Source organism: Anser brachyrhynchus (genome assembly GCF_964034855.1).
Source record: "Anser brachyrhynchus genome assembly, chromosome: 7".
NCBI classification, from domain to species: Eukaryota; Metazoa; Chordata; class Aves; order Anseriformes; family Anatidae; genus Anser; species Anser brachyrhynchus.
The window spans coordinates 4,020,848-4,048,137 of NC_137701.1; the positions used below are offsets into that span (position 1 = coordinate 4,020,848).

The 27,290-nt window shown below is 37.8% G+C and overlaps 1 protein-coding gene across 1 annotated transcript in view; it reads right to left on the reverse strand.

The window, feature by feature from the left end:
* Window positions 1-27,290, reverse strand: part of LOC308198147 (uncharacterized protein) — a 390,404-nt gene that overhangs the window by 234,443 nt on the left and 128,671 nt on the right. The window contains exon 5 of the mRNA XM_080599976.1: window positions 21,979-22,046. Within this exon, the coding sequence (XP_080456102.1) occupies window positions 21,979-22,046 (68 nt within the window). The remainder of the gene's footprint in view (window positions 1-21,978; window positions 22,047-27,290) is intronic.

A 27,290-nucleotide genomic window follows, 5' to 3' on the forward strand; every position in this document is an offset into this window, starting at 1 on the left:
ATATTTATGTTTTACTTAGATTAAAAACAGAATACTCTTATCTATACAGTAAGAAAATCAAGTATGTTTGCAAAGAATCTTATTCTCCTGCCAAAAAAAAAGGTTACACAGAACAACATGTACCACACCCATGTGTATATGAAGACTCACAGGAAACATCAGTTTATGTACAGTGGTATAAACATTCTTCAAACCATTTTAGAACAAGTTTAGTGTAACACTTGAACTGGTACTACAGGACTCTGGTAACAGCACTGAATAAAGCACTACTGATCATTAGAAGACAACACAGAAACTTTCACCATGCAGCTAATCTCTTGCTCTAAATAGCAGTTAGGAGTGAGATCATCATGTTATTTTGTTGTGTTAGAAATGAATGCTCAGGGTATGCATGCTGCATGTTAAATTGGATATATATAATCAGATTTCATAAACATAAATAGAAGATATGCAAATTTTAAAACAAACCTACATCTGAATAAACCAAAATAAAAATGGAATGCTACTCAGTGCTCATCCTTTAAAACTGCATGTTAATATTGCTTTTCAGACGTACTGAAATATGAGTTGTAGCTAATGGTCAGACAGCATTCATTTTACTAATATATTTCTATCCTGCATTCCCTCATTGAAATCTGAAGTGCGGAAAAGGTAACTCAATGTAACTTTGAGCTTTGGATGTGTTTCTGTGACAGACACTTGGTTCAGGGCAATTCCCAATGAACATTAAATCCTGAAGGACAGAAATAAAAGGGCTGCTAGTCCTTGTGGTTTTACTACATCAGCAAGAGACCCATTCTGAAACTGAATTAATACTGATTGCCGATTGGATTAACTGCTGACTCATCTCATCTTCTGTATTTAAGAGATGATTTCTTTAGAGGGAAATGCAAAGGTCCGTATTTTGCTATGGCTAGGGAAGCATGTGAGGGCCTTGCACAAAAGACAGGGAACTAAGATTTTTTTCCATGTAGTGGATTTGTAAAGATGGGCCCCCACTCACAGCCAGGATGAATCCTCCTACTTTGACAGGACCATGGCCATGGCTCTTTGCTACTGACTGTGCTTGTCTGGGCTGTGTCCTAGGTGATTTGATTGAATTTGCAGAAGAACATTCTCTATTTCTTCCCTGTGGAACTTATTCTGGGGTTCTCATGTATATGCCCTGGAGAGAAATAATCTTTTTAAGGAACTGAGACTTTTTTTTAAAAAAAAAAAAAACAAAACAGAACAAACAAACAAACAAAAAAAGAACAGGAAAAAATACTGAGCAGGAATAATCTGCTAGGTGAAGTGATTGCCTGCATGAGTGCTATTTTCATTACAGATGAGATACAGGATTTGGTCAGCCTTTGTCATGGTAGCAACACTGTTAGTTTACATCCAATCATGTTTTTAATTCTCGGTACTTGAGATTCATTCATTCCTGTTGTGAAAAGGAAGAATTAAATAGCCATAATCCCATTATCACCATAAAATGTAATCACACAAGAAGGGTCAGAGAGGATAATGAATTACTTGGAATTACTCCATGTAGAGGTAGACTCTTAAGGTGACCAGAAGCAATAGATTTATTAGAAAGATATTTTAATATATGGGCGGTAGGCACTGGGAAGCTGAACTTATATTTAAAAAGTAAATCCACCAAATTAAATGTCCTGGCACTGATCATGACAGTGAGTGGGGGAAAAAAAAAAAAAAAGAGAGACAGAAAATAACTGTGGGCAACATTTTAAGTAAAAAAACATGCATTCATATTCTTACTATCATCTTCAGAGGCAACTTGCATCAGTAATGGCAAAGCAATAGGTAGAGAGTGCCGAAGTAGCACAGACAGTGTATTCAAATACAGACAGTATGCTTATATTTAATAAGCACAGCAGGTGAACAATTGGATTTGAAAAGGAAATTAAATGGGCTGACCTAAGAGCAGACACATTTATTGTCTAGCTCTGTGCTTTCTATTCCATGATTACTGCAAAGCTCTTTTGTAAACCAATATGAAGGAACACATTACTGTGATTGTACATCAGCTAAGCATGGTAGCCACAGTAGGAAATAGAAAAACATTTTAAAAAGTCAAATTCAATCAGCATTTACCTCCAAGCTTTCATATTCTCTTTTATTTTAATCTCCTTTCCTGTGTGATGCCTGCTTTGTGCCTAACATTGTTTGCATTAATGCTATTTCTAGATGCCTGATAACACAATAAGGCAGAAAAATTAGCAAAGACTAAGAGAGAGACGGAACTCATATTCTAGCCCTCTCTAAGCTGAACAAGAAACAACTCTTCACTTGGAACCGCAAAAAACTGGTTAGTCTCACACTGCAAGATCAACTCAAAAGGATAATGCAAGGAACAAAAATATTCATGAAAGTTCTACAACTCTTTATTAATTAGAAATGAAAATTACCTTCATGAGTTGAGACCACCCCCATGACACTGAATATGAGATGTAGCCAAAGAAAACAAGTATGAAGTTTCCCCTTCCTGGTGAACAGACTCCAGAAGCCAAGCAAATAAAAATAATTGCTCTGGGAAAATAATTGTCAAAGTTCTTGTAAAAGTACTAGTGAGTAATTTCGTTTTCTCTCCTGAAAAAATGATTTGCAGCATTTAACCAATGAACCTCACAAATTTTTACTACCTCTAAAGCAGTTGTTAGAGACTTTCAAGAAGCTTCCCAGACATCAGTCCAGGTTTCAAAAGAGAATGCAAATCACTCAAACCACAAGTAAAATAAAACAGATTATCTAAGTGAGGAGCAGAGGATATGAAAGCAGGACAAAGGGTGTCACAGGTAATTATAAAGATGCATCTGGTCTCTAGTTACTTTTGACAAAGCCGTTTTTGTGATTTATGGCAGGTGCTTGTTTATAAACCTATTTCAGCACAGGCACACTGAAGCACATTCATCATTCTGCCTGGTCTTCATTATTGGATAAACGTCATTTAAACAGAACCTGAATTCAGACTTCTGCTACCTTGACATAAAAATCAGGATCTTCTATTTGCCTGCATTTATTTATTTATTTCTATTGACCTAAGGAGCTGGGTTGTGTTTGACAAAGATTCTTCTCTTACTCCACACTTAATTCAGCAAGAAAAACAAACGTAAGTGTGCTACATTCAGGAAAAAAAAAATCTGGCAAGCAGTACCCCCTTTAATATTGACATCTATTTAGTTGTTATCTATGCAGGTTTTTTTTGTTTGTTTGTTTGAAATGCAGGATAATCAACACATGAGTCTGATCAGTGAAACCAGAAATATGCTGTCTTACCTTTTATGCATTTTCTGATCTGTGAAAACTGACATAGTCCAAGAGTTTTCTCATCCCATACCAGGAAAACCCTGACCTGAGGAATCAGTCACTTGGGCATAAAGATGTGCAGTCAGTTCCTGTCATGATCCATGACCCTTTTCCCCCATTTCATTTTTTTTTTCATTTTATCTTCACTGAATATTTCTTTAAAACAAAAACCAACCAACCAAACAAACAAAAAAAACCACAAAGAAACAAATGAACAAACAAACAAAGCCCACCAGAGAACAGAATTGTTAAAATACCTAAAAACTATTTTGCTAGGCAAGGTAAAGCTGCAGAATTCTACTGCCTGTTTTTGTAAGTCTGTAGTGTCAACAAGCATGTTGACGTAGGAAAAGGAATTTACATGATTTAGAGATTGTGCACAACTCAAAGGATAAATAGAGTTTTTTAGGAAAAGGTATGGTAGTAGAAAACTTTATTTTAATTGGAGTTGTAGGGTAAATACAGCAACCACAGGATTTTGCAAGAAAAAGAGGCATTAAACACTTTTACTGTCTTAGCATCATCTGTCAACAGCCGTCAGAGGCAAGTACACAGATTGCAAGTTTGAGTTGGCCACTACACATGCTGAGCAAGGAAAAGGAGGGTTTCTACTCTTCACTAAACTGCTACACATCCTTGAGATTGCTGGATACGCCAGCCAAATTTTACTGACAAATTCTACGTACCGAGCTCACTTTGACATTAATGGAAGCCTAGGAAGGGATGATCTGATTTTTATGTTACAAACTAAAACTGTACACCCTCTGCAACATTTTAAGTACAGAACAGTAGCAGGATGACCCATTTTCTAGAATATATAAAATAAGCCCCAGAACCGTACAGTTAGCATTCTCACCATGAAATTCTGGTATGCAAGCAATTTAGTTGTATGTTAAGAGTTTATAAATCCTGTTATATTTTTCAAAGACATGTAGAGAGACAGTTATTTTCAATCACGAAAAAAACATCTCCAAACAGAATTCCTCAGTACAAAGGACCACATGTGCTAAGAGCCACAGACCAAAGTTTCTATTTATTATTCCTACTTTATTTGTAATTATTCATTTTTAGAAAGTCTACTGTGCTTATTTTGCTGGATTTTTAAATTTCTCTTTCTTTTCACATCCTAATGTAGTGGGTACTTCTTCAGGGATTTCAGTTTCTAGGTTACAGAGCGAGCACTCCCCTTTCCTTAAGGTCTCGTGTCTATTTTTAAACCTAACCTCTTTCCAAATATCACATTTTTCACTTTCTGATATAGAAAGAACCCTCTTCCTCCCAGCTTTTGCAATGAAAAACAATTCAAAAGGAAATTCTCTTATCTTTTAGTCATATTTGTGGTCAGAATCAAAGGTTAACTGAATTTTCAACTATCTTTGAAAGCAGACTATTTGGCTTTTCACAGATAAGCTCATCTACATATACTTATTTCACTGATTACTTAATTTATGGACAAATTCACCAGTGGGTAATAGAGTAGGGTATTACAGTTTACCTTCAGTAGAGGAAGTTATTTAAAAACATTAATGCAATATAGAATATAAACTCCATCTTGGCTTCCTAGTTTATCTTGTTTAAGAATTGAAAGGGACACAGAGAAGAATTAGAAGGTAGCTTGCCTGGAACTAACCTTACCAGATACTTGACATATGGACACATCTCCGTGCGGAAATAGAAAACAAAAGCAGGGCGCAGCACTGTAACTTTGATGTTTATAAACAAATGCTTTTATTGTGCTTTTCAGAACTTTCAGCAAAGCAGAAATACTGTACAATATAACCAAATTTAACTCAGGTGTCTGCTTTAACAAGGAATCATCGCTGTTGTAGAAGTTGATAGCTATCCATAAAGGAACTAAAGAAAAAAAAAAAAAGTGCCAGTAATTGAAATTGAAAATAGCCTGGAGTGTCTGATAAGAACAATGTTGCACATGAAAGCAGGGTTTTGTTCCCTGTCAAACATGGTAAACACAATGTTTCCTATTATTTCTTCTGTCTTTTCCCACCTTCTCACTTCCCGTTTACAATGAAGCCTTTATCTTTGAAATCAAGTACATTCAACACCCTCCATGCAGTCAAGAGGGATTCAGGTAGGAAGTTGATGAAAGAAGACAGTGGATAGGTGCTAAAAAGGCCTCATATTGATTTAAATATTGCTGACTCAAAGAATGTTGTCTCTTTTCTCTGTTTTGTGAGTTTTCAGCTGCATATGCTTTCCATTGATCCTGACCTTGTGTTTCTGAACTCAACGGGGAGAATTATATCTGGCACCATCAGCAGCAGGTAACTGACTTCGCTGCTACAGTGATGGACATGAAAGGACCTGATGTGGGTTGCCCTGCTGTTGCTTAATTGAGTTCTGAGTGACAGAAGGTGGTTTAATACAGATACAGCCTGGACATACCACAGGGAATGGTCTGTAGTGGGTTTATGTGGCAAGGTTTTGGTAGCAGGGGGCCATAGGGATGGCTTCTGTGAGAAGGATCTAGAAGCTGCCCCACGTTTGGTAAGGGCCCCACTGCTGATCAGAGCTGAGCCAATAAGCCATGTTGTTTTGCACCTCTGTGAGAGCATATTTAAGACAGGGGAAAAAAAATGCTGCGCCACACAGCAGCTGGGAGAGTGAGAGGAGTGAGAAACAGCCTTGCAGGCGCCAAGGTCAGGGAAGGAGGAGGGGGAGAGGTGCTCCAGGCACCGGAGCAGAAGTCCCCTGCGGCCTTTGGTGAGGACCATGGTGAAGCAGGATGTCCCCCTGCAGCCCATGGAGTGCCACGGTGGAGCAGGGTTCCACGCTGCAGCCTATGGAGGAGACTATGGTGGAGCAGGTGGACCTGCACCGATGGAGGCTGCAGCCTGTGGAAGACCCCTGCTGGAGCAGGCCCCAGGCCGAAGCTGTAGGCCGTGGAGAGGAGCCCACGCAGGAGCAGGTGAGCTGGCAGGAGCTGCTGCCTGTGGGGGACCCAGGTTGGAGCAGTTTGCTCCTGAGGGATGGACCCCGTGGTACGGACCCATATCTGGAGCAGTTCTTGAAGAGCTGCTGCCTGTGGGAAGCCCACGCCGGATCAGTTCAGCAAGGACTGCATCCTGTGGGAGGGACCCCACAGCACAGGGGACAAGACTGACTGAGAAGGAGCAGTGGAAAAGCGCTATAGACTGACCATGATCCCCATTCCCCCATTCTCCTGCGCCGCTCGGGGGGAGGAGGTGGAAGAGGGTGGATGGGGGGGAAGGTGCTTTTGGTTTCTTTCCTTTGTTTCTCACTTCTCTAGCTTGTTAGTAATAAGCAATAAATCTTACTATCTCCCTATGCTGAGTCTGTTTTGCCTGTCACGATAATTCCTGTGCGATCTCCTCATCCTTATCTCAACCCTTGAGCCCTTTTCATCGTATTTTCTCCCCATTCCTCTTTGAGGAGGGGGAGTGAGAAAGCGGTTGTGGTAGAGCTCAGTCGCCCACCCGAGTAAAACCACCACATGGCCATGCAAAAATGCACTAGTCTGTGAATAGTCTATATGTAAGAAATTTGCTAATGATGAGTTTGCATGTTTTCTACACTTGAAAGATCAGAGAAAGAACAGCAGAAGCCCTCAGTGGGGACACGGACTGTACCAGGAAGGAACAGCTCCCAGGTGATCAGGCCTGGAATTGTCTGGCCTTGAATTTCCTGTTTTTCACCGTGGCAGAACAAGGTACATCAGTGTGCTTAAATCCCAAACAAGCTGCTTGGAACAAAGGACACTGTACATTTACAGGAGAAGAAAAAATATAATATTAAACCAGATGGTCTTAAACCCTTCAGATAAACTGCAAGAACCAGAAAGTGGAAAGGTATCTATTTTAAATAATCTGGTAGTCTTTCAGAAGTATTACCATTTACTTAAATAATGAGGAGCAGAGAACTCCAGACAGACAAACAAAACAGATGGGAACATAAAAGTTTTAAATCCAGCAGGTCACTTACTGTGCTTGAGAACCTGATCCTCACCAGGATGTTGGTGAACCAAAAGTTAAAACAAAAACTTTCCCTACTCAGCATGTGAAAAAAACGGTAGAGGCAAGGAATCCAACAGATAAAATGAAACAAAAAATAAAGGAAAAAGTACATTTGCTGAAGAGAATGCAGCCTGCTACAACATATGGACAAAAGTTACTGTCAGAGCAGCAATTAATCTTTGTAACAGCCTCTCCCTCTGGGAATGGGAGCTCAAAAGTGCCCATATCACTCACACAATAGCTTGTTAAGTGAGATCGGATCAACAGCTCAAGTGCCCCCCCTCTTTTTTTGACTGCTCGTGACATCTTACATGATTCTTATTTTAGTTGTGAGTTTTAAATGGCAATATTATTTTCAGTTAAAATAAAAGCTTAGTTAAAAAAAAAAATAAAAAAGCTTGGTCTTTTTTTGCCACCTTTGCTTTGAGACACAAACTCTCCTGTGTGTCTGTCAGGTTCCTGATTTGAATGGGCTGCTCTCTGACATTAGTCCAAATGGACAGCTGTTAAGCCAATGGACCAAGGTATCAACCACTTGCTGGAACACAGATTATCCTTTGGCCTGGACTATCAAAATGGTGGGGATCCTACAATAAAATCTTTCCCTTTGTGCAGTCTTCACAGATCATCTTGGTACACATCTGACCCATGAAACTGAAAACAGAAGCAGATAAGGACAGCTGTGGCAAAATCCTTGTCTGACTTACACTACACCTAGAAGAACTTTTGAATATATTTGGAAGGATTTGAAGGAGCTGAGAAAATTTTTAATCTATCGATGTAAAACATGATGAAAATAGCTGTGGAATAGTATTACTCAGAATACTAACATTTTATTTGGGAGTAAAGAAACTAAGTGATGATGAGGACATCACAACTGCAGATTTGTTTTCCATGCTGAGAAAAGACACAAGCTTGTGCCTATGTATCTTAAGACACAGACTGCCCTTATTTAGTAAGTTAGACCAGAAAGGATAATTAAAGTAGACATAGTTCAATATTAATCCTTTTTAGAAAATTATTTCACTTCACCTTTGTTATTTCTGTTTCCAAGAATTTTACATAGGTTGCTGATGGTATTCAATAGGAACATTCTTTACAACATGAAGAATGGCAAATATATTATCAGTGTTTAAGAAATAATAAATATGATGCCAAATAGGAAACAGCTCTTGGAAAACTGCCTTGACATTCGCTGGTGTCTTAATCCTAGTGTTTAGCAGACAATCAGCAAGAAAGCTGTGGAGATTCAGCTCTCTTTTCTGTAAGAAGGCATTACATTTCTAGAACTCATTTGATTGTACTTTAAGTCTGATTATAAAATAAATAAAAAAAACTAATGCCTATTGATATTTCCATTGATATGCAAATGTCAGCTGCCATGCAAATTATTTTACCAGGTAAGCACAAGTTTTCTAATGCAATTGATACAATTTTAAGATGATGCAATAAACAGCATGTATTTTAATTAAACATGTGTGCCTCCAGTCTTGACCACATAACATGAAGCCAAACTGATGAAGTGGAAGATGTGGTCAATTTTAAATCACTGTGATTGAGTAACTATAGTTACAACTACAGTTTATCTTCTTACAGATGCAAATGAATCCTTTTAAGACTGCCAAAAGAGGATGGGTAATTTTATGCAGAAATGGCAGAAAATATCAACTACATTTGTGAAATAGGCATTCATAAAATTGCAAACCTGAGTACGCAAACCAGAGGAAACCTGCCTACAATATACAACCTATGAGAAGAGAGCTCAACATACACTAACCTTCACTGAAGTTTCTATAGCCTCCTCCAGTTCTGCAACTTAGCAGTTTTTCTTGACAAGACTCAAACAACTTATAAACCTTCAAGGAGTTTGGATATCTTAGCTGATCTCCAGAACTCTAAATATCAGCTATTATTTTGTACAGGAAACAGTTTTCTGATGCAAGTCACATTTCAGAAGGGAATATAAGTTATATTAATAGACAGAGTGAATTAAGAAGGAAAAAAAAAAAAAGGAATACTGTTCATTTTAGATCTGTTTGAACAGATCTACAAAGATTTGACTCCCAAAGCTTACAGGAAATGTTGTTTGTGAAATATCTCTAGGTATTTTGTAGAAGCTTGCTTCTCTTTCTTTCCATAAAACCATGGGAACTATCCAGAGAAGTTAAAATTGGAAACTTAAGTTGTCTTGTTCATAAACTCAAGATTTTACAATTTTACTTGCAAAACTATTATTACCTGTTCAAAAAGCATAAAGAATGTAGAAAATTATAACTGCAGGAATATTGTAAGATTCCTGCAAGGAAGGTCTTTTGTAGTCAGAATATCTGAAGTCTTTCATATTCTTATCTAATATTCCAAAGTCAGCGTAATGATCTAAAGCTGTCCTATCCCAAGGTATCCAAATTATTCACCTTAGCCTGCTATACCAGTGTGGTCCCAGCAGGCCTGTATCCCATCCTAGCAAGCAGACTGAGCCCACTGTGTGCATTTGTTGTGGCAATACTCCCAGCTCATCTGAAGGGAACTTGGTTGACCCTGCTCCCGCAAACCAGAGTAAGGTATCATACAAGCCCCAGCTGGCGAGGTTAAAAAGCCTCTTTAATTTGAGAACTGCCTGCCTGCTCCAAACTGAAACACTAATGGAGGTGTGTTCATTGAAGTCTAAACATTTGCTAATGCAGAGTGGGATGTGAGTGGTTTTGAGCGAATAAATGTAAGCATGTGATAGCTGAATAGAGTCATGGAAATCTCACAATCTAATGCTTTGTCATAAATAGCTTTACACCACAGGATACGTAGGTCTTCCCAGCCAGCATACAACTGTGACTGAACATGTCAGGGTATTTCAAACTAGAATGTTCAGATATATTTTGCTGTAACAAATGTACATGTATTGTGGGTGAGTGAAAAAAAAGAGGAAAGTAGCTAAGCCATTTGAAATCTTTTCCCTAGAATAAGCTGTCACCATCTCTTCTCTTGTTTGTAGAGAAGTACAAGGGAGACATATCTGAAAAATTAGTTTTCAGTGTCAACGGAAGTGAAATTGGAAGATAATCTCTGTTGGCCACACCAATTCCTGCCAGTCCCATTGGTAGGATCAAGAACTTAGGATCAAGTTACCTTGAAGAAATAGGCATCTGATAAAAAAAATAATTTATTTTGAAAATGAAGCTGATTGAACTTACTGAACTTCAGAATACAGTCCAAATCCTAGCTTCTTCTACAGCCAAGCTATCCTGGATGCATAATCTTAGAATCTAGATAAAACCATAGAGGAGGTGCAAAAGAGAAAGGAGGAGCTGGCTGACAGAAATCTCAAAGAAATATAATGTAACTGTATCTAGGCACCTATTACTACAATCGTGTATGCTTAAACATGCAAGTTACTAAGGAAAACCCTCTGCAGTTATAAACCATAGATTGTAAACAGGCACTTTTAAACTCTATGTATTAGCTAGGTTGCTAGCAAGTTTGATTGAAATTAACAGACTGTGCAAACAGAGCCATACTGCCTTGTGTGCTTTCTTTAGAGTAAATTGTTAGAAAATACTGCAAGCTTTCTACATGTAAGTTTAGCCTGAAAAGATTTAACAAATGTGACTCCACAGCACCTTAAAGAGCCTATTAAGAGGAGAAGTAGATCAGAGAAAGCCTTCATGCCAAACAGCCTGTGTGACAGGCAACAATAGCATGCACATGCTCTGAATACTCATCTGGCATTATCATAAACAGCTTCAGGAGGAAAGGCAAGAAAGGTGGCAGGGTGAAATCTGCTTTATCCAAGCAGCCCCAACAACAGAAACACACAGAAAGCCTGCATCAAGTGAAAGAGTTCATGGAAAACATTATTGACAAGAGAGGGCATGGGAGTTGTCAGGAATGCAGTTCATGCCTGTATACATGCATTGTACATGGTATTAATAATCAGTGTAACATAAGAAATAACTCCAAACTAGCTGTCTACATTACCATCTCTGAAAGCAATCACAATAAAAAAGATAACCTTAACTATTCTTGGGTTGCCAGAGAACCCTCTAATTGCTCTATTTAAATGGTTCCGCTTCAATTAAATTGAGGAAAAAAATAACAGAATTAAGTGCTTCACCATTTACTGTACTTGAGTGAATACAATTTAAGTAATCTATGTAGGATCCCCATTAGCAGGGTTCTCTGTAAGAAACCATAGTGATTAAATTATTATATCATATCCAGGAAGAGTGAACACTCCCATTGATATTGGATGCTTTGATGAGATTTCAAACAATTAGAACCATCAAGTGCTTTTATGAATAGGAAGGATTCTGGAGGCAGAAAAGATTTTAAAAATAGTGTTTTTTTTCTTTTTTCTTTTTTTTTTTTTTTTATTATGCAATAGACTATTTTTACCCTAATATATTTCTCTTCCTCTTTGGTTCATTAACACTGATACCAAGTACATCCACTTTCTGTCATCAGATCTCAGTTCAGGCCTTCAGTATTTCAAGTTCTGGTCTTTCATCTGGATTCACACAACCTGTTCTCTTTCCCTACTCCCTACCTTTTCCTCAGAGGGTGTACCCTTTTCAATAAATGATTCCCAAACTGCTGTTTGGAAGGTCATTTCTAATTTCCATGGTTACAGCTCCCCAGACTGCTGCTGATGATATGAAAACCACACTGGAGAAGAAGATAGTATAGCTAGCCCTTAGCTTTCATTCTGTTTGTTTGTTTATTTGAGTTTGGTTGGTCAAAAGCAAGGACTGCAAATGGATCCATCAAAACGCGGATCTCTTCCAAAACATCTTGGAACCTTTGTCTTGTTCATTTCTTTCAACAGTTTTGGAACTGTTAGCATATGTGGAAAAGTGGAAGTTTCTCAGTAGTATCACATTGTCCACTGCCTTGCCTCTTGCCTATACACCACCCTTGCACCCTATACGAGGGTGTCACTTGCATACAAGATAAGGCTGTGGTGTCACCCCATAAATGAGAATGGTTCCAATTACACAAACAGTCTTGGTCTTCTTACAGACATGAGGTTAAAAGGAAACCCACAAAGCTGATAATTCTACAGGATGTATTTTGTAACACATTGATGTACTGGACAGCCATTACACATTTTAATACAGATTTTCCATTGCAACTTTTGTTCAAGCTGTTGTTGGTCAGCCAGCCTACATGGTAAAATATTGCTTAAGCTACCCTTTTAAAAGACCAAATTAATTCCAGGTTTGCCACTGAAATCATTCAGCTCAATATGACATGTCATATTAAAAACTTTTTTTTTTTTGGTTAATGCAACATTATTTCAGATGTGTTTGTTTGTTGACACAAAAGATAAGAAGCTACTCTGATGCCGTCATTGGCATATCTGTAAATCCTTCCTAGTTCATGGATCATTGACCTGAAAGATAAGTTTATCAGAGAAATACTGACACAATCTTATCCCCAGTGGCATAAAAATGCTGCTGTAATTTTAGAGGTACTTTTTAGTCTTTTGATAAATTCATGACATCTTAAGTCCTAGCTATAAATAAAAATCTGAAAACAGTGGCATTGATGACTTTTTTGCAAAGAGGAATAGTATTGTGATTATATAAAATGTAGAACAAACCTATTTTAAACCTAATACTTCAGAAATTGTATAGAAAAGATGTCTACAAGAAAATATTTTATTGATGATTTATTTTCTTTTCCAGGATAGCTGAAGAAAATTCACATCTCCATCTTCATATTTTTTCTACAAGTATGAATTAAATCTGACCAGCATTTCCTTTTGCTCAGCAGAACAGGACTAAGGAATTTCTGAATACTTTCTTTCATGTTTTCTTGATTTTCTGTGGTGTTGTCTTTTTTAAAATGGTCAAAGAATTAAGTGCTAACATTTTCTGGTTATAAATTGCAAATGGCTGACTGTAGACATTTGTCTATTTCTCATGTTCCTATTCTCTACTCTTCATGATATCCAACTGATTCTTTTCAAGATGTTTAAAAGATTAGGATTAGTTATCTTTCTTGACTTTAGATATGTTATAGACTTTCAATGGATAAAAATTCTTCTTGCACAACATACTTTCAAAGTTTACCATTCTTACCATTTTTCTGAGGACCCTGAAAGCTGATATTCAGACTTTCCATCTAGAGACTTTGCTTTAACAACATGTGTTCAATGTCTACGTGATCTCAATTGATGCTTGTCTGTTATTTTTTCAGTAGGAGTTTTTCATCTTATCCCTTAAGGAGAACTGTAAAGTGTAAAATTGCCACTCAGTATGGTTTGTTTGGGGTTTTTGTGTTTTGTTGTTTTTGTTAGGGTTGGTTGCTTTGTTGTTCTGGCCTGGTGTCAATGTAAATCCATTCCTGTCTTTAACACATTCCTCATTAAGTCAGAGTAAGCTGACTTTGTTCTCTGAACTGGCTCCTTGCCAGCTGAAGAATTTAGAAGTTTAACTATAGATAATTCTCAAGTCCAAAAGTTGGGACTTCAACATGCATTTTCTGTGCCTATTTGCTTTTCAGAATAAGCCCAGTGAGTTCATTAAGACTTGCAAAAAATACCCTGTCTTTTAACACTGACAATTTTCAGCCAGCTTAAGAGCTGGAAAAGTCTTGTCCTTTGATCAGCTCCAACAATAAACTTTCCTCGTAATAGCATAGTTCTTTTGAAAGGAAAAAAAAAGAAAAAAGAAAAAAGGAAAAAGAAAAAAGAAAAAAGAAAAAAAAAAGAAAAAAGAAAAAAGAAAAAGAAAAAAGAAAAAAGAAAAAAGAAAAAAGAAAAAAGAAAAAAGAAAAAAGAAAAAAGAAAAAAGAAAAAAGAAAAAAGAAAAAAGAAAAAAGAAAAAAGAAAAAAGAAAAAAGAAAAAAGAAAAAAGAAAAAAACAGGTCTGCACTCCATTGTAAATATTTTCTTTAGAGCACAAAAATACCTAGAATGTTCAAAGCATTTGCCTTTCAAGGGGAGTTTCACAGAGACAGATCTAGGCAAAAAATACATAAATGGCAATAGAAAAATCACAAATACTAGGAGAATTAGAAGTATTTTTGCTACAGTTGTGAGAAATAGTTTTACATCTATTTCTTTAGGAGAAACTAGCTATATTAATGAGGACTTGTGCCTCCAGTACATGATTAAAGTTATACTAGGTTCCATGCATTTGGTAAATAAATGAGATCTCTGAGCATTTCTATAGCTTCTTAAATGAAACTGATGCACGTTCAGAGTGACTCTTTGTAACAGCTTTTTACAGGTTATAACACTGCATTCAATAATGCAGGCTTGCATACTACAATGTCCCAGCTGTAAACTTAAGAAACCTGTGAGTTTAACCAGACCAGATTGCAGTATCTGTCACTTCTTGTATGAGGAAAGAACAATGGGATTCTAGCAAGACTACCATACAAAAGCATGTTACTCCAAAAAAAGTTACTCTGAGAGCTTTGGATTAATTTAGTTATTACATAGGGTTTGCAGCACTCATTTTTGCTACAAATGACTATTTTTTGTCAGCTGTTTAAACATATTACAGTGGACAAAATATATTTTCCGCTCACTACTATCAGCTACTGCAGTTTCAAAATATTGCTTCACAAACAATTTAAGGTAGAATATTCAGAATATAAAAGTAAAATTGACACTCTTTTTGACTTACACATTTATCTCTTATAAAACATTAATAGTTTTGTAAATATAGTTATTACTAACCTATTGAAAAAGCTGCGCCAAACTGAAAATAAAGCCTGTATAAAAAAAAAGTAGATGGACATTCTGTAGAGATGGTACTCATTGATCTTCAAAAAAAAAAAATACACAGCAATTAACACTACTTTATATGATTCCTAAGAGACTACGTAGTCATGAAAATAATGCTTTCCAATGATACTTTTAGGGATCAGTAAGTTGGAGTATAATGGTTCCTGCTAGTTTAGAGGACAGTAAAGCAAATACTATCATATTCTCCACATTTGTCATAGAGACACCTTGAAAGTTAATCCAAATTAACAAGAGGTATCAATTTAAAGTGCATTCATTAAACAGCATTAAATCTTGATATTGACACTCTAAGGATTAGACATATGGTCATTTTACCACAGCTTAACAGCCTGAGCCATAGTAACAAGCTTTCCATGTATTCATTGTGCGTTATAAAATGTGAGGTAAAATGATTTATTTAAATCTCCTATGTAAATACATTTAATATCATGTTTGCTGTGTAATAAGAGCATATGCACGAATATGCACTGTGATTAAACTGATATCTAGAAACTAATTAGTAAATGCCTGGCTATACATATTTAATATTTGATTGTGAATAATATTGGTTATTTATTATTTATTACTGCAATTAACACTTTTTGGCCTTAAGATGATGAAATCAAACCTAGCCTCTAGAAGATACTTCAGGCACGAGGACTCCAAGGAAATACCTTCATATTCCTTATCCCAAAGCTTCATTCATCTGTAACAGTAATGTCCTCTTGAGGTTTAATAATGGTAAATACATGAAATGGCTGAACGGTCTTACCGTCTCTGCTTTCCAGCATCCATGTTTTGATGCTCCTTGAATCTACTGGCCTCTAGACCGGTGTCCTCTGCCAGAAAGATGTATGTAGTTACCCAATGCTTAATTCAGTTGATTCTGGTATAGTTTTAAATAGCTCATCATTACACAACATTGCTTCTTCTAGAAGTAAGCTGCCTTACAATGCTATACTTACACTTTGAAAAGAATAAAAAGTAAAGAATAGCATAATGATTAGCAGTAGAACCAGCAATCAGTTCTGAGCAAATCCATTTTTAAAATGATTGCACCTACAGTATCTCTCAAATGCAATGAAAAGTGAATAAACTAGCACTGTGAACCAAGAACTGTACTTAACTTACTGCACGTCTCAGTCATTAGTGGGAAAAAGATAATGTTTTATGTATGAACACCCAGCTGAAATAAATCTAAGCAGTCCTTCAAGCAGGTGTTAATTTTATAACTCCTTTCTTTAAAAGTAGGGGGTTATTTTCATTAAAACATATCTAGAAGAAAGGAAATGCCTTTTTAGGTCTCAGATTTACTCTTAGGCATACAAAGTTATAAATACCAAGTGAAAAAATCAGCTCTGAGTGACAGTTTTGGTTTGTACTGATTTGTGTGATTAGCTCGAAGTCTTCCTAAGCCTCTGTTTGGAAAAGGGGTTGAAATCAGGCAGGTCACAGAATTAAGCCCTTTCCTGAAAACTGACTCAGATGGTGACCCATGGAACCTGTGTGTTGAAATGCATGGGCTTCAGATGGATCCAAGGATCACCCCCATATTCAGAGAATCAATAAACAATATTAATTTAGGGTTTAGGAGGGCTCTGAGCAGGTCTAAATCCTGCAAACTGATGAGCATTCACTTAAGTCGAAGATTTTAACCTTTTGTTCCTTTCAGGCTAGGGATAATTTAGATCTAAACATGCACTGTGGCCTTGTTGAGGACCAAGATATTCAGTATCTTGTGAAATCAAGCCGTTAGATAAGCTTCTGCAGTAAGATTAATTTATTAATTACTTCTCTGTGCGTAATCACTGTCTACTGAGGAAAAAGGAGACTTTTCTCTTTTAAATTTTATATATTCCAGAAGATCTCACCCTCATAGATACACTATCTGCATGTATAATCTGGTGAAATATAATTATTTGGAAGTAGTAGAATCTAATATTTGAATGTAAAATGTTTAAACAAGAGAAATGTGTTTCATTTCAAAGGCTTTATAATCTATGCTATTGCTATATTAGTTAAATCAAAACATATGCTATCTAGCATTCATACTATTTGAATCCTGCGATACTCTATCTGCTTTAATCCCATACCCTGGTTGAAGACCACGCAAATAATGCAATAAACAGATGATAAAACAACCAATACAAAGAGGCATCCTGGTCATAAAGAAGTTTAATATAAGCCATTATTTAGAGATCTGAAATTCTTTTCAAAAAAGCTTTTCCACTCCTTGGTTCTTCATCAAAATGAAAAGTAGAAATTAACAATTCACAGACATAAAACAAAAATTACCACAAAATTTAGTACATTTCACTGGCTGTGTATTTTTTTAGACGAGAAAGTACTGATGCAAGAGCACTGGGAAAATTCTTTATCATACCTGTTTATTTAAGGAATCATAAACTTTAAAAATATCTAAGTGCTATAGAGTATAGGAGATTTTAGATTGTACTTCCATGATAAAAGTATCCAGTTGGACCCAAAGCAATGCATTTGTTCCGTAACCAGATGACTTGCTTCTGCAGACAAAAGAAGGACCTGAAAAGACCACTGATAATTGATTCAGTCAAGTAGAATATTAGTCCATCAGAAGAAGCTTTAGGGAAGGGTAAATGCAAACCATTAAGAACAAACAAGTGTTCATACTAGTATAAGTTTTTCACTCCAAATGTAAATCATAGAATCATAAAATCATGGAATATCCCGAGTTGGAAGGGACCCATAAGGATCATCAAGTCCAACTCCTGTCACTGCACAGGTCTGCCCAAAAGTTTAGACCATGTGACTAAGTGCACAGTCCAATCTCTTCTTAAATTCAGACAGGCTTGGTGCAGTGACTACTTCACTGGGGAGCCTGTTCCAGTGTGCGACCACCCTCTTGGTGAAGAACCTTTTCCTGATGTCTAGCCTAAACTTCCCCTGCCTCAGCTTAACAGCGTTCCCATGAGTCCTATTACTGGTGATTACGGAGAATAGGTCACCTGCCTCTCCACTCCCCCTCGTGAGGAAGTTGCAGACTGTGATGAGGTCCTCCCTCAGCCTCCTCTTCTCCAGGCTGAACAGGCCAAGTGACCACAGCCGCTCCTCATATGTCTTCGCCTCTAGGCCCTTCACCATCTTCATCGCCCTCCTCTGGACACTCTCCAACAGTTTAAGGTCCTCTTTGTACTGTGGTGCCCAGAACTGCACACAGTACTCAAGGTGAGGCCGCACCAGCACAGAGTAGAGCGGGACAATCACTTCCTGAGGGAAGTACCGACTAGCGATGCCGTGCTCGATGCATCCCAGGATACGGTTGGCTCTCCTGGCTGCCAGGGCACACTGCTGGCTCATATTCAACTTGCTGTCAACCACAACCCCCAGATCCCTCTCTGTGGGGCTGCTCTCCAGCGTCTCGTCGCCCAGTCTGTACGGATAGCCAGGGTTGCCCCGTCCCAGGTGCAGGACCCGGCACTTGCTTTTGTTAGACTTCATGTGGTTGGTGATCGCCCAACTCTCCAATCTGTCCAGATCTCTCTGCAAGGCCTTTCCACCCTCATCCGAGTCCACAACTCCTCCAAGTTTGGTGTCATCGCCGAATTTGCTCAAAACACCTTCTAGTCCTACATCCAGATCGTTTATAAAAACATTGAAGAGGACTGGCCCTAAAATGGAGCCTTGAGGGACCCCACTAGTGACCATCCGCCAGCCAGATGTGGCCCCATTTACCACACCCTTTGAGCCCTGCCCATCAGCCAATTGCTCACCCATTGCATGATGTTTTTGTTTAGTTGTATGCTGGACATTTTGTCCAGTAGGATCCTATGGGAAACCATGTCAAAAGCTTTGCTGAAGTCCAAAAAGATCACATCATTTCCCTTGATCGACTAGATGGGTGATCTTATCATAAAAGGAAATCAAATTTGTTAGGCAGGACCTACCCCTCATGAACCCATATTGGCTGGGACCAATGACTGCATTGTCCCCCAGGTGCACTTCAATAACTTCAAGGATCATCCTCTCCATATTTTTACCAGGCACTGACATGAGACTGACAGGCCTGTAATTGCTAAGGTCTTCTTTCTTACCCTTCTTGAAAATTGGCACAACATTTGCCAGCTTCCAGTCCAATGGGATTGGATTCCAAAATTCCCAAGATCATTGAAAAATAATTGAGAGAGGTCCCGCGATGACGTCAGCCAGCTCTTTAAGCACCCTGGGATGAATTCCATCTGGACCCATGGACTTGTATGGATCCAGATGGAGCAGCAAATCCCGCACACGTTCAGGGTAGGTTGACCCTGAAAATCCATGCAAAAAATGCATCCTGAAAAATCCATGACCTTCTTGACTGAAAATAAAGACTAGTGAAATGGTGTTTACTGACTGCCAAAATAAATTTTCCCTTCCAACTTCCACACAGAGTAACTTTGCAGGTATATGTGTGTGCATGTAGAACTACATATATATATTTTTAAAGAGTGTTTCTTGTAATTGCATATCACTTTCTAATTTCAAACTCCAGTGAACTGTTTGCTTTTTAAAGGCATTTGACAGAACACTTGTTTAAGAGATAATGACGTATATTTCCTTGAACCTCTTCAGTGTGTTGGGAGAGGAACCTCTATACCTGTGTACACATATATCTATGATCCCTTCTGACTACCTCTGACTACATATTTAAAATGCACAGTCACATTGCTCCCAAGTCCTCTATTAGTAGCTCTGTGTTCATAAAGTTTAAGTTTTTCTAGATCTCTTATTTGTCAGTTTTTCTCCAGTAATGAATAATTTCATAATTCCTATAATGTAATTTTATTAGGTATTAAAAGGAGTCAGATTCAGAAGGTACATCTTTTCCACACACTTTCTTAAATTTTGAATTAAAATCAAGTGATGAGATTAATTGATTTGTGCTTTTTGATATTAATGTACAAAACCAATTAAGCAAAAGAATCCTAAGGAAACCAATATACTATTCTTTCACACACGCACACAAAAACAACAAACAAAAAAAAATCTCTAACCATTAAACTAAACTTATGCAAAAGAAAAAAGGAAAAGGAAAAAGAAAAAAAGGAAAAGGAAAAGGAAGAAAAAATTGTGGGGGAAGAAATGGGAAGCACTTGCAGCATCACTATTACAGAATTACTGAATCATTTCTGAACTGCTTTGCTTTTATGAACAGTCAGTAATTTTCTTCCATATATAAACAAAAATGGGTTGCATATACTTTGTAACCTCCACACTTACGGAAATCCACTTGTCTAGCTCAGTTTTATCAAATAAAGAGACTTAGTTATAATAGATTCAAATGAAGCTTGAAAATGCTTAGCAATTTGCTTGTCTGTACATTGAGATCATTTCTTCATAAGGCTAAAAATTAAAACTGTGGGAAGTCAGAGCAAAAAAATTTTCAAAATTCAGTACCTTAGCAAAAAATACTGAGAGAGATGAAATTTATAGTTTGAATAGAGTTTGGTCTGCAGAAAAGAAACCTGAATTCCACTGGAAATAGGCAGTAGAGTACATACGGACTCAGAAATTAAAGTGAAATATCACCAGGGTGAAAGGAAGGGAGTCCACAAGGACAGACACAATATGGTACAGAAGAAAGGTCAGACCATACTATAAAGGCAGAAATGAAAGATCAAGTGTTAAAACAGCATGGACAGCAAAACACGTGCTGTTTCTTTGTATAGAGCAGATCCCTGCACGTAAGTGCCATTTTGTGAAATTTCAGCTGTTGCAGCTTTAACCATGGAAGATACAAAGTAATAAAGAAGACAAACACTTTTGCCTGAAAGCCTTCTATAAGAATCACTTTAAATTGTGAGGAGTAGTTCATTGCAAAAGTGTCAATATTGAAAACAGAAAAGGATTGCTTTGTTGATGTTTTGTTAATATTTGCAGGTATGTATACCAACACTAGTTTAGATTTCCCAGAAAAAGGTCAAACCTCCATTAATAACAAAGAGCAGCTGTTCTGGAATGAGACATATGGAAAAGTGGGCTCACGTTTGCTGATCCCTGCTCTCAGAGTGACCAAACCAACCCCAGCATTTAGCAGGTCCTGTCCATTGCCATCACCCCCTGTGTACACAGCAAGTGACTGGCCCTGAACCTGAGAGCATCTATCACCTCTCAATAAGCTGAACAAACACCACAGCAATTGTAAACCTACGCCAGGTCAATACCTAGGCAAACCATAACCCTGTAGAAACTACAGTTTCGCTGTAGTCACAAAGCAGCTTCACTATGAATAATCCTCTGAATATGAATGTTTATGTATTAAGAATTAATAACCAGTCTAATAAATATTTTCAAGTTATTCAGAAAAAAAAGAACTTTGTCGTTCTACCAAACAAATGGATTTCCTAAAGCAAAAATACAACCAAACAGATATTCACAGCTGGCATAAATCATTATGTTGTCATTAACATTAATGAAGAAACTTCAACTTCCATTACTGGAATCAAATATAGCTAATATACTTGCCATACATAATATTCTCCTATATACCATTCAGGCAGAAATAGCTAGCCCATACTTCATGTAAAAACATGAAAATATCCAGTCTGCAAATATAAAATCAAAAAGTATCAGTGTAAATGAAGCACAGGATAAAATATGAATAGCTTTCAAAGAGCAAAACTCTTTTAGTGCAACATGTGATTAATATATGTCACATTTACAAATATAACGAGCAGCAAAAGCAGAGAAAACATATGGCAATCTCTTCTTTGATAGATGAGAACAAAGGAAAGAGTTAAACCTGAGCCTCTTTTTCCCCTGCTCTCATCTTCTCTCATCCAAGGTAAGACATGACTTGCTTGCCTTTAATTACCACAACAGCAGATGAAAAATCTTCCAGGAAAAAACAGAGGAAAAAGGCAAAAACAGTAAAACTGTCAAAGCAGCTGCAAAACCCTGCAAAAGGCTGCAGGAGCCATGACTCACCCAGAGACCGGCTGCCATCTTGGGGTGCTCCAGGCGGGAACCCGATGCCACTAGTTGCAGGAAAACACCTGGAAAGAGGAATAAATAACAATAAACAAACAAACAAAATAATAATGAGGGCTATATTAGACTCTGTTCATCTGTTAAAACAAGCTGGTACTCTAAATGGCTTAGCTATTACTAGGCAGAGCAACGTACAAGCTTTCTTCACACAAAGTGGAGAAAATAACTTCTTTTCATTTCTCAGTTCCTTTCTAGCAGTTTTTAACCTTGAAAAGACCTTCAGGTAGCATTTTAAGAAGAAATAGGAAGAGAGAGCACAAAATTCCTGTCAGGGCTCAGAGCCATCAGCACCCTGAGGGAGGGGAGCCACGAGATGGCTGACAGGGACTTTCCTACAGAACCTCAGTGAGGGATCAAGGCCGATGGGAAATGGTGGCCCAGAGTCCTGACCCCCAGACACCTCCATGGGGTTGGGCCAAGGCCAGGCTCGGATGTCCCCGTCAGGGGGGGTCAGGATCAGGCCTGTTGGCAGGAGGGAGGTCACCTGTGTCAACACATGCCAAACAGAAAGGGTAAACATGTAAATGTTTACCTAAACATGTCAAAACATGTAAATGTTTACCTAAATATGTCAATAACATGTCAAAACAGCATCACAACCAACACTCACATCGGCAGACCTGCCTGTGAGACTGGGGCGGAGGTGGCTCCTCGTCTGGTGGCTGTTTTAAAAGCAAGCCGTACACTATTTCCATCACCGGTGAAAAATGAAGAATGCCCGCATCAGGGGAAGCTGGCAGTCCATGAGCACTAAATGCATTCACAACAGAGGACATTTTTTGGCTTTGCATTCAAAATCCAAATGCAACAGCAGCCTCTGAAGCTACAAGGTACCAATACCGTGGGTGTCAGCAAATGTCAGAAATGGAAGAAAACGATGCACGTCTCTCAGAAAACCGAGGGGAAGAATCATAGCCAGGTCAACCCAAGCCAATGGAAGAGATTCCCCCCCTGCTCAGGAGGGAGCAGCAGGGGAGGCTTCCTGTGTCACCACAGCAAAGGCCTGTCCCCAGTCTATCCCCCAGCTAAACTGCACGGGGAGAAGAGAACCAGCAATGAAAAGTTTCCAAAAACTCTATTTTTTTTTTCTGAAAACGTTTCTTAGTAAAATTGTAAGCATATCAAAAGAATGTGAGAGAAAAGCACAATTTGTTAGAAGCTGACTTCCATTTTATAAGAGGAACAGATGTTTTATTGTAATTAAAGCTCATCCTTTTTTGTACAAGGTGACTCTTGGAGCACACATATACTCCAAGTAAACACGTCTACTATATTGCTTTCATATGAATGTTGGTGATCCACAGTTTTCTTGTAAATCTAGCTTACACTCAAAGAATTACTTTTAAATAAAATCTCCATTTCAGCTCATATGGCTTTTCATTCCATTGCTTACTCTCCCAGCTAAGTCCTAAATAATTACTTTTACTTAGTATGTCTTGAATATTTATGGAAACTTCCTTCCTATAATATAAAAATGAAGCATAGACGTCTGAGATTAGTAACCAAATGAACCCAATGTTGAATTGATTAAAACCTGCTTAGCAGCAGTGTACTGCATTGTCACACTCTTATAAGCAATTTTACATAGTTAAAACTATCCAATTACTTTTTAAAATATATTAGTGAAGCACTGTAAACAGTGCAATGTGCTAGTTTAAACAACACACAGTAAAATCTGTATACAGTTAAGTAATCACCATATCAAGCTCTGACTCTCTTCTAGCAATAATAATGCCAAAGTCAGATCGAGGTCAACTCCAAGTGGGGACAGTAGGATGCTTGCAAGTAGGAACCCACTGGGTCATATTAGTGAAAACAGAAACCTTGGGCAGCTGCAGTGCAAGACAGAAACAATGAATGTCACCTTGTAGGAAAACCCTTCTCTCCTGTCATGCCAGAAAATTTAGCAAGTAAAACAAGGTGCACGTTCAAAATGCTTATTTATCTAAGGGTTTATTTCCTTGGAGCTTTGAGTTTTCTATTGTAGAAATCTTTATAAAATGATATTCTGTTCAGGCTTTGGATTAACATAACTCACTGGGAATTTCTGTGTTAACAAAAACAACATTAACATGGGGGTACCATTAATATGGGTCTGTCCTGGTTCCAGTTAGGACAGAGTTAAGTAGCTCATAGTAGCTGGTAGGGTGCTATGTTTTGGATTAGGATGAGAAGAGCGCTGATAACATGCTGATGTTTTAATTGTTGCAGAGCAGTGCTTACACCAGGCCAAGGACTTTTCGGCTTCTTGCTCTGTCCTGCCAGCGAGCAGGCTGGGGGTGCAGCAGGAGCTGGGAGGGGACAGACCCAGGACAGCTGACCCAAACTGGCCAAAGGGGTATTCCATACCATCTGACGTCATGCTAAACAATATATAGGGGTGGCTGGCCGGGGTGGGGGGGCCGGCTGCTCGGGAATAGGCTGGGCATCGGTCAGCGGGTGGTGAGCAATTGCATTGTGCATCACTTGTTTTCTTACACATTATTATTGTTAATACTATTACCATTATCACTATTATTATTATTATTGTTATTATTATTTTCCTGTCTTAATAAACTGTCTTTATCTCAACTCACAGGCTTCACTTTCTCGTTTCTCTCCCCCCATCCCAGAGAGGGAGGGGGGAGGGTGAGCGAACGGCTGTGTGGTGTTTAGCTGCCAGCCGGGTTAAACCACAACAGGGTCACATACTGGTGGCAAACTAGCAAGACCAGTTAGGCAAATTATAAATATCTGTATCAGTAGACTACAGTGAGATATCAATTTTCAGTCTCACTGATGCCTATACAGCAAGATGAAGGATACTTCTGTGGATGACACTAACATGAGATCTACTAGGGAAAGGAAGCTTATAGTTTACTCTTCACCAGAACTGCTAGCAGTATCCTACAAACCTACAAATTTCTGGAGCTATGGCATGCTGAGGTACCTTCCCCCATCTCAGGACAGCACTGATTATAGGCAATTTGCTACAGAGGATGTCAGTCTGTTGATTAAAAACTACATGTCAGGGAAAGTACAAGCTTGACTGTGAATGTGTGAATGAGTCATTATGTAGATCAAAGGAGAGCTGTGCTTGACTAGGTACAAACATCACCACTTTATTTTAGCAAGGAATAGCATAACAAAAAGGAGTGGCTTTCTTTCTTTTTTTCTTGCCTTCCATTTTCAGCTTGAAGATGCTATACATGACTGTCAGTTTTCAAACAAAGTGCTTGTCATGTTTAAGTCTAAGTAACAATCAAGTCAGACCCAACTTGCTTTTGTGATAACCAAAATGTTTACTGGTGGAATAGGAGTGCTACCAATTTATAATATGAGAGTTTATTTGGAAGAAATAACACACAGACCATTACTCTCAAGAAGTCTGCACCTTAAAACCTTCCTTCTGTTTCTGCATTAATTGTGAGTTTGAATTCTACACATCTGAAACCACCTAAATGCTAGAAAACCATAAATACATGTTAAATCATAAATACTCACATAGTCTTCTTCTATGTGCCTCAGCCCTCTTTTGTATTGTGCCTCAGCCCTCTTTTGTATTGTGGACATTGATAAGTCCATGACATCAAGACAGGAAGAATTTCTGCTTTGGCTTGGTGAATGCTAAGAATGCTCAGGCCGATACTTCAGCAACCGAAGTGATTTGAAATGGTTTTAGTAATGTTTAGTAATCTTAACCAGGTTTGGTGGAAATGTGCATTACAAATTACTCAGTTCTGGGATTAACATTACAGAAATAAATAAATAAAATTATTGAGTCCCGAGCACAGTAACAAACCTGATCACCATATTTACTTAAAAGATTAAAAGAACTAGTGAACATGTAGAGCTCTTACTGAGCAATAATTTAGGGGTTATGATTGTAGTGCAACTTTTCAAAAGCAGTCCCTGGAGAGCATAAAATATAAAGGAAGTCAAATGAAGTATTTAAAGCAGCTGAAGCTAGTAGTGATGGGGAAAATCGATCAAAAAATTTGGAGAGAATGCCATGAAAATAAACCTGAGCATGATCTCTCCCGTGCAATATTCTTCTAGAGGAAGAAAGGAGAGAGAGAAAGAAACCCCACAGAAATGAAGCTTTTCAGAGTAGGTGTGAAATAAATTATAATGAAAAATTCCCCTTTAAGTGAAGGTACCTATCACATCCATATCTAAATTCCACTGCTGAATATTTAGCAGCATTGTTATTTTAATACCATTAGTGAGTAGTATATCATAATGCCTTCTGTTGTGGTGTCATTTTTGAAAACACATCTTTTTCGAGTACTTCTGGGAGTAATAAAAACAAAAATGTTTGCATTTTGCAATCTAACTTAGACACAATAAAAAAGTCCTTTATTAAAAAATACAGTGTATCTTTTAAAAGGTTTATTTTCCAATTTAAACTTCAGACTGTCTTTCTTACCCTATTAAAATATAGACTCATAGAATCATAGAATATCCCGAGTTGGAAGGGACCCATAAGGATCATCGAGTCCAACTCCTGGCACCACACAGGTCTACCCAAAATTTTAGACCATGTGACTAAGTGCACAGTCCAAACGCTTCTTAAACTCCAACAGGCTTGGTGGCTATATATCTAGTTCTTCAACTGCTAAGTATGGTGAGAAAAGTTTTGGTAAAAAAGACAGCAATCTGCTGTATCTTTTAGTGAAATATAAATTTTAATCACTCGTGTTTGCCATTTTATCAGCAATTGTATAAGCACATCTTATTTATAGTCATTCAGATCAACATCATCTAGATAACTGCTTTTAGCTTCCAGATCAGCTCACTGAAATACAGAATAATCTCTTAAAATCTTAGGCATTCTAATTCTGCATTTATACAATTAGCATAATGCATGCTGTAGGCTGACATGATAGCTACTGTAGGCAAAAATTTTACCACCAAGATGTACTATATAGAATTACATCTCAGATGAAAATATTTTACAGGTAACTGCTTATTATGTGTCCTCATTAATGCTAAACTGTAATGGAATCCTTACGGAAACATGTAAAAATAATTTTAAAATAACTGAATTCAGAGTTACAGGACACTTAACGTATTCTCTAGTAAACAAGAATACAGGGAAGGATAAAGATTAAACAAGTATCTTTTTCCTACCTTAAGAAGCGATCACCTCTGAACTGGCTAGGCCCACTTAAGAATGCTTTTAGCTTGATAGCTGTAAATTGCCAATAATTGCACTAATACCACCATTTACTGGTAGGAATTCAGTTACAAATAGCTGACTCAATGCC